Source organism: Geospiza fortis, unplaced genomic scaffold, assembly GCF_000277835.1.
Source record: "Geospiza fortis unplaced genomic scaffold, GeoFor_1.0 scaffold874, whole genome shotgun sequence".
Taxonomy (NCBI): domain Eukaryota; kingdom Metazoa; phylum Chordata; class Aves; order Passeriformes; family Thraupidae; genus Geospiza; species Geospiza fortis.
This window is the reverse complement of record NW_005054456.1, coordinates 50856-57943: the sequence shown is the minus strand read 5'-3', so window position 1 is coordinate 57943 and position 7088 is coordinate 50856. Positions and strand designations below refer to the sequence as shown.

At 46.6% G+C, this 7088-nt stretch overlaps 1 protein-coding gene across 1 annotated transcript in view; it reads left to right on the top strand.

The window, feature by feature from the left end:
• EDA (ectodysplasin A) overlaps positions 1 to 7088 on the top strand; it is a 34671-nt gene that overhangs the window by 21635 nt on the left and 5948 nt on the right. The window contains exons 4-5 of the mRNA XM_031062674.1: positions 3850 to 3879; positions 6884 to 7063. Of these exons, the coding sequence (XP_030918534.1) occupies positions 3850 to 3879; positions 6884 to 7063 (210 nt within the window). The remainder of the gene's footprint in view (positions 1 to 3849; positions 3880 to 6883; positions 7064 to 7088) is intronic.

Sequence of the window (7088 nt, the reverse complement as noted above, 5' to 3'; positions counted from 1 at the left end):
ATTCCTGAGGGAATCCTGTCCTGTGATGAGGAATTCAGCTGGTCTGAGTTACTGCAGCAGAGTCAGGAGCTTTTCTTACAGGAGATCCAGGGAAAGGGAGTATCTGTGGTAGGAGTAGATCAGGTAATTGCAATGTTTCCAGTAGCAGCTTCAGTAGTGATGGCTTTGGTGGTTAGGCAAAAATATTACCAAAAGTAGCATTCCAAAGGGCATGGCAGACTTTTGGGAGACTTTCCAGCCACGACCTTTGACACAGGAGGGCTCGCTCTGAACCAGAAGTTCCCCTCCAGACCTGTGCTTCTCCTTGGAAGCCTTCTCATTCCCAACTCCATGGTCTTGGGGAGCAGTTTGGATGTGCCAGCACTGTTCTTGAAGCCCTCCAGGTCTTCTCCTTTTCCCAGTGCTGTTCTCATCCCTTTCCCAGTGCTGGTGGCTACCAAAGCAAGCTCACTTGCCCACTCCTTGCTCCTTCCAGGAGCCTTTCTGTGGAATTCCTCTCGTTTCAATTCATCTTTCTGTATCAGATGATCCAGATTGACTTCCCTGTTCCCAGGATTTCCTCAACCTCAACCCTTCACTAATTGGCAGCAGGATTTCCCCATGTTTTCCAGAGTTATTCCCATTTTAGGATTGTGTTTCTGCCTTCCCTGGCTGAGCAGCAGCAGCTGAGCATGTGCAGGTATCCTCCAGCATCCACCAGAACACTTCATTATTTCTCATATATTTATATTTATATATATTTTACAGGACTGTATATTTTGTATGACTGAATCTCATTCCATGCTTATTATCCTTCAAAGCCATCCAGCCTGTCCTGCTTTCCCAGTCCATTCCTGTATTAACAGTTCTGGCCAATTTCCCTCCCCCTAAGCAAGGGGGTGAACAGAGCTGACAACTCCTTCAAGGAGGGATCAGAGTTTAAACATATATTTAATTCCAGTTGAAAGATGGGGAAAGCAGAAAGGGATGGACTTCCCGAGGTCTGGGCCTGGTTTGACCTCAAAGGAGAACAGGCAGCATGTGGAATGGGAGAGGTGAGATTAGTGGGAAGAAGGACAGAGGTCAGGAAGAATAACTGTGCTTGGATGGCTGCCACATTCAATCCTGGCAACTGGCACCACCTGGATCTGTGGGACATTCCTGATGGATATGGAAAGGGGTTCATGAGGAGCAGAAAGGTGCACTCCGAAAGGTGCACATTATAAAGAGGGGAAAAGAGGTGCCAGGGAACAGCTGAGAGGTTGGGTTGCTCTCAGATCCCATTGGGACTGGAATAAATCCTCAACTGCAGCATGGCAAAGTCCCTGAAATCAGGTGTGGGGGCTGTTGATCAGTCAGAAGTTCTTCAAGTCAATTGAGTTTCCTTCTCCATGAAGGTGGCAGGTCTGTAGATTCTGGAGCAGCAGCAGATATCCTGTAATTTGGTTTTTATACTCCTGGACAGTGAAGGAACAGAGTGGATACACTTGTGATCCAGGTCTTGGAGTGGAAAAAAACAGAGTTTTCTCTTAGCCATCCTTGGAATCAAGGCCTGCATGAAGCCACAGTAAATAAATGGTTGCATAACTTGTAGGTATTTAACCATCAATTAAGAGGTAACCAGTGGGTCAGATATATAATGGAATCCCAGACTGGTTTGGGTGGGAAAGACCTTAACACTCACCTCATTGCCCTGCCATTGACAGGGACACTTTCCCCTATCACAGGTTGCTCCAAGGCCCATCCAACCTGGCCTTGGATGCTTCTAGGGGATGGAGTATCCATTATATTATAATTATATTATCTATGCGTTCAACCACTGCATTTAACAAGCTTAATTATTTTGAAAAGTATTTTAAAATATTATAACAAGTTTAATGTTTAAATATTGGGTTGTGGCCTCTGAAAACCCTGGCAGAAAGGATTTTTTAATTACCATTTTTCTCCTCTGCACATCAATGTTGGGATAACGTCCATCGAGCCAAGTTTTCAAGCCTTATGCCTCAACACCTCAGCACCTGAGAGGAATATTGATCTGAAATTTTGGCGGCCCTCAGCTTAGACTCAGTAATTTATTACCATTTTAGCCTAAATGGAGCAGTAGCTCATGAACTTCCCATTCTGAGCAGAACCAAGGGAAATTGTGCTGTATCAGAAGCTTCAGCTCTGTGCTCCAATTAAACGATCCCCCCCTGCTCTCGGGAGGCAAACAGATGCAAACCCCAGAGAGACTCAGAAGCTCCCAAGCTTAATAATCCTGAGTTTTTTTCCCCCCTCGTGTCAGGAATACTTTTGTGTCTGTCGAAAGCTCCACTTGCAGATCCATAACATCTCTCTCTGTCGTGCCTGGAACAGATGCGTGTGTTGTAATATAGACTGCGAACATTGACATCCCATGTGGTTCTCATTCCTCCCAGTCATCTTTGAAGCTAATTGGATCCAGCCAGCCCAAATGTGTCTGGCTGGCCACAGCTATTTGTACTTTCACTCTGGTTCTTGTGCTAATGGTGGGATCTATGGAACATGAAATAAACTCTCGTGACTCCGAGGGCTGCCGAGGCACAGCCGCTCACGTCTCGCTGGGCTGGGATGGGCTGGGATCTTTAAATGGGATTTTTTTTTTCCCCTCTTCTAATGTTGTTCAGTGGCTGGTGGCTACAGTGAGGACTGGTGGGGCTCAGAAGTGCAGAATCAGGAGCCTGGTTGTCCAGCCTAAAAAGTTTTGCAATTTGGTGTGGCTTCCTAGTGGTATACTGGGGTGGCATTGTTAGGAATCCATGTGTTGTCCAACCTGTGAATATTATAAAAAAATAGTATAAAAATATTATTTAAAATAGTCAATTAGCAGAAATTATAATTTAGATTGAAGGATCTTAAAGCTCATTCAACCCCATAGGTAGGGACATCTTCCACTATTCCAGGTTGCTCCAAGCTCTGTCCAGCCTGGCCTTGGACTCTTCAAGGTTTGGGGCAGCCACAGCTTCTCTGAGCAATCTGTTCCAGACCCTCACAGGGAGGAATTTCTCCCTTAAATTATATAAATTATATAATCTCCCATTTATAGATAATGTCTTTTACAGATAATGCCTTTTATAGATAATACCATCATTTTCCCATGACCCAACAGCACAATGTGGGAAAATCAATATTTCTGTTGGAAAGGCATCAGTAAGGTTGATGGGTAATTTCTCTGGTTCTTTTCTTGTCTTTCCTCTACCTATCTATAGAAAAACGGCTTTTGTGTTGGGAATTTACCTTTCCCCACCCCCTCAGACTCAAAGCACCTCATTACTTTCAATTGGTTATAATTTTATCTCAGTTAAAGGTGATTTCAGTCATTGCTGTGCTAAACCCCAGGTTTTAGAGGGATTTCCCTGATGAATAGCAAGGGAGTATTTGGGGATTTTTGCAGTTAATTCCCATACATGATGAATTCTTGGGGAAGCAGTGGAACATGTTTCACACTTCAGGCTATGCTCACAAAGTCCTGTTATTTCTCAGCTTCACTGTAAATATTTTCTCTCCGTGCTCGGGAGATTTGGGTTCCCATTGTTTCAAACAGCCAGTTCAGAATAATTCTTTGCTTTTGTGGTTTTTTAGTGTTTTATTCTTATTTTTAAACAACTTGGCTCACAAGGGGTCAGCAGGGGGTTGGACCAGATGATCTTTAAAGGTCCCTTCAAACCCCAACCACTCTGTGATGCTCTGAAATTTGGGTTACTGCTCTCAGCTGAGACCATTCCTGTGCTGCTGCACGGGCCACAAATACATCCATTGTCCACTTGGAAAATAAAAAATGGCAATGGAGATTTTCTCTGATGAAATGATCACTGAATTTCACTAATTTTCTTTCTTTTTTCCCCTTTGTAGGTCCAAGTTCAGTGAAAAACAAGAAAAAGGGTAAGTTTGAGTTTTAACTGAATTTTCCTTTCTGTGCTTTGTGAATTCTCCTTGGCCAACACAAAGGAGAAACCAATGGCAGCTTCCCTCTCAAGGAAAGGCTGGAATAACACCCACAAGCACCCCTTTAAACTTCCTTAAACACTGAAAGAAGTTAATTATGTTGTACAGAAGTAATCCTGAAGATTCTCCAATTGAAGAGTTGAGTTGAGTCAGTACCAAATACCAGGAGCTGTTGCTGTTTTCCAGCCTTGGCTTTCATCCCAATCCTGCCAACTTGCAGCTTGGATTCTCTTTCAGACCCACCAAACTCAACATGAACACATTTTGCATTCTGCTTTTCCTTGTTTTAACCTCCAAATTATCATTTTATGAGCCCCTTCTGAGTGTTGCTCAGCCCTCAAGGTTTTGTGGATTTCATGATGTTCCTCAGGCAGTTTGCAGTGGATTTTTGGGATTTGGGTTATTCAGGCAGCCCTGTTTGGGGGGTTCCTGATGCCATCCTTGTTTCTGTAGGACTTCTGGGAACACTTAGGGTCCCACACTTAGAGTCCTACATGTAGGGTCCCACATTTACTTCCAGGAGTTTGAACAAGTCCAAGGATCCAAGCAGTTGCATTTTCCATGTCTGTACTACTGCAGCAGCACATCAAATGACTTTAATCTTTGGATGCAAACTCCAGAGCCACAGCTGAGAGGTGGGAATAGGCCACACTTAGCAACTTAATTTGTATTTACTCCGAGAAGCAGCGTAAAATTTTATGTTGGAGAAGTTTGTCCTAACAAAGCTCAGCCCGCGTTCAACCAGCCCCACAAATAACAAATGATGGCTGCAGCCTCCACAGCAATTCCAGAGGGGCAGGGGGATCTCATGGTGCTGGATTGCATACAGCTGTATAAAGTAGCTTAATTTTATGGTATTGTCACATTTAATTCCTTTTAGAGTTCCAGTTCATTGTTTGATGAGTGAGGATTATGGAGAACTCCCTGCTTCTGCCTGCTCTGAGTTTTGGGTACAGACATTGGAGAGCTTGCCAGGCTGGGATTTGGGTGCTGGGACCCTCCTTGGAGATCTGATAAGGGACCTATCAGATAATAAACAGAACACCTTTGGCTTGTGAGGTTTGTTAATGCAGAGAAATGGCTGAAGTGCCTCGAAGGAGGGAAAGGCACAGAAATGTGTGGCTGGGATGAGCGATTGTGTCGCTGCTCAAGCAGCAGCTCCCTGAGTAGCACAGCAGATTTTGGAGGCAGATGAGTTAAACCAGCTGTGATGTGCATCCCTCTTGGGAAGGGAAGCCTGGAGTGACAGCAGCAGCATTCCCAACTCCCTGTCTGCAGTCCTCCCTTGGGATGGCCTGGATTGGAGGGATATCAGTGAGAGGAGTTTGGTGTTGGGAAAATGGGTGTGGTTCAAGGTGATCATTTCCAAAGCAGGGCATCATCCTGAAGAGAAGTACTGGATTAGAGGAGGTGGGGATTGTGGCCAGCTCAGGTAGGAAGTCATGGCTGCTGATTTGGAGAGAAATACTGCTGTGGAGATTTGTTCCCTGAAGCCTTTTCCCGTTTTTTGTAGGACACCAGTGTGGCTTTACTCACCTCTGCTTACTTTAGCTCCATTTTCTGCACATTTAAATTATGTCCACAGTTGTCCCACCCTGATGTCCTTGCTCCTGGCTAGTGGCCACCTAGAGATTCCCAGTCCTGTGCTAAAACAGATGGATTTCTCCTCACACTTCTGTCCATTACAAGGATGAATATTAGTAGAGAAACAAGTACATAAATGTACTCAGAAACTATTCCAACAACTATAATTTCATATCCCAACTGCTGCTGTCATCTAAATATGAGTTTAATTTTGTCCTACTGGGGACCTTGTGGCAGCAATTGAAGCGATTTTGCTCTGTTTATGTTCCTTGGCAGAAAAGCTGTTCCAAAGTGGCATTTTAAAAACTACATCAAAAGAACATCAATTTGTCAGGAACGTGGAAAATCAGGAGAGCAGGGACCAGGCTTTCCCCGCAGAGTTTGTTTCATCCCATTCTCTGTATGTAGGAGTCATTCCTGATGTGGTTATGTCATTTCTCTTCCTTGGGACGTGTGAGGTGTTTGAGGATCATGGTAGGGAAGAAGATTTTTACCACTAACCTGGTAAAATACTGGGGCAAATTGTCCAGAGAAGCTGTGGCTGCCCCTGGATCCCTGGAAGTGTCCAAGGCCAGGTTGGACAGGGCTTGGGGCAACCTGGGATGGTGGAAGGTGTCCCTGCCTATGGCAGGGGTGGGACTGGATGGGCTTTAAGGTCCTTTCCAACCCAAACCAGTCTGGGATCTGTGATTGTAACAATTCCCCTGGATGTTTCCATCCCCTGGATGTTTCCATCCCAAGGCCCTCCCTCCATCCAAAGCCCAAAATATTGAATTATTTTGAGGCACAAGCAGCACAGGGGCTCCTCCAGCAATACTGGGGAAGAGCTGGAGCTCAGCTCTGAACTGCCCTCTGGAGGAGAGCAAGCCATGTGGATCATCTCCCAATCCTAAATCTATGCAACAGGTAGGAAAGATTATCCCTGTTTTCCATCGAAACTCAGTAAGCTGAGTAACTGCAGAGTGGTTTGTGTGGACCCAGCCATGGCTGGGTGCATTGGAACGTGCTGTGGGAGCATCCTGACTGCATCCAGAGATCATCCCGGGTCTGTAGGGATGTGACCAGGCCCAGGGCATGGGACTTGAGGACTGACCCCCTGCCAAGAGCAGAGTGACTGGAGCTGTGGGAAGAGCCCCCTGAGCTTCCATCCCTTGAGAGGCCCTGGAGAATCCCTGTGCTGTGTTTCAGTGTAATTCCCACCAGGAAGGAGCCTGCAGGGTCCTGCCCTGCTGGCAGCGTTGTCCTCATGGTGTGGAGCTGTAGGACCCCCACCCTGGCTGTGCTGAGCCAGGAGTGATCCATCCCCAGCCTCCCATTCCCTGCAGCCCCAGGTGACGCCTGTCCTTGTGTTTTCCAGGTAAAAAGGCTGGTCCTCCAGGGCCCAATGGTCCCCAAGGGCCACCGGGGCCTCCCGGGCCGCAGGGTCCCCCCGGCATTCCCGGCATCCCTGGCATTCCAGGCACCACCGTCATGGGCCCGCCCGGCCCCCCTGGCCCCCCGGGCCCTCAGGGACCCCCCGGCCTGCAGGGCCCCTCAGGTAAGGATCCATCCGTGCCCTCTGC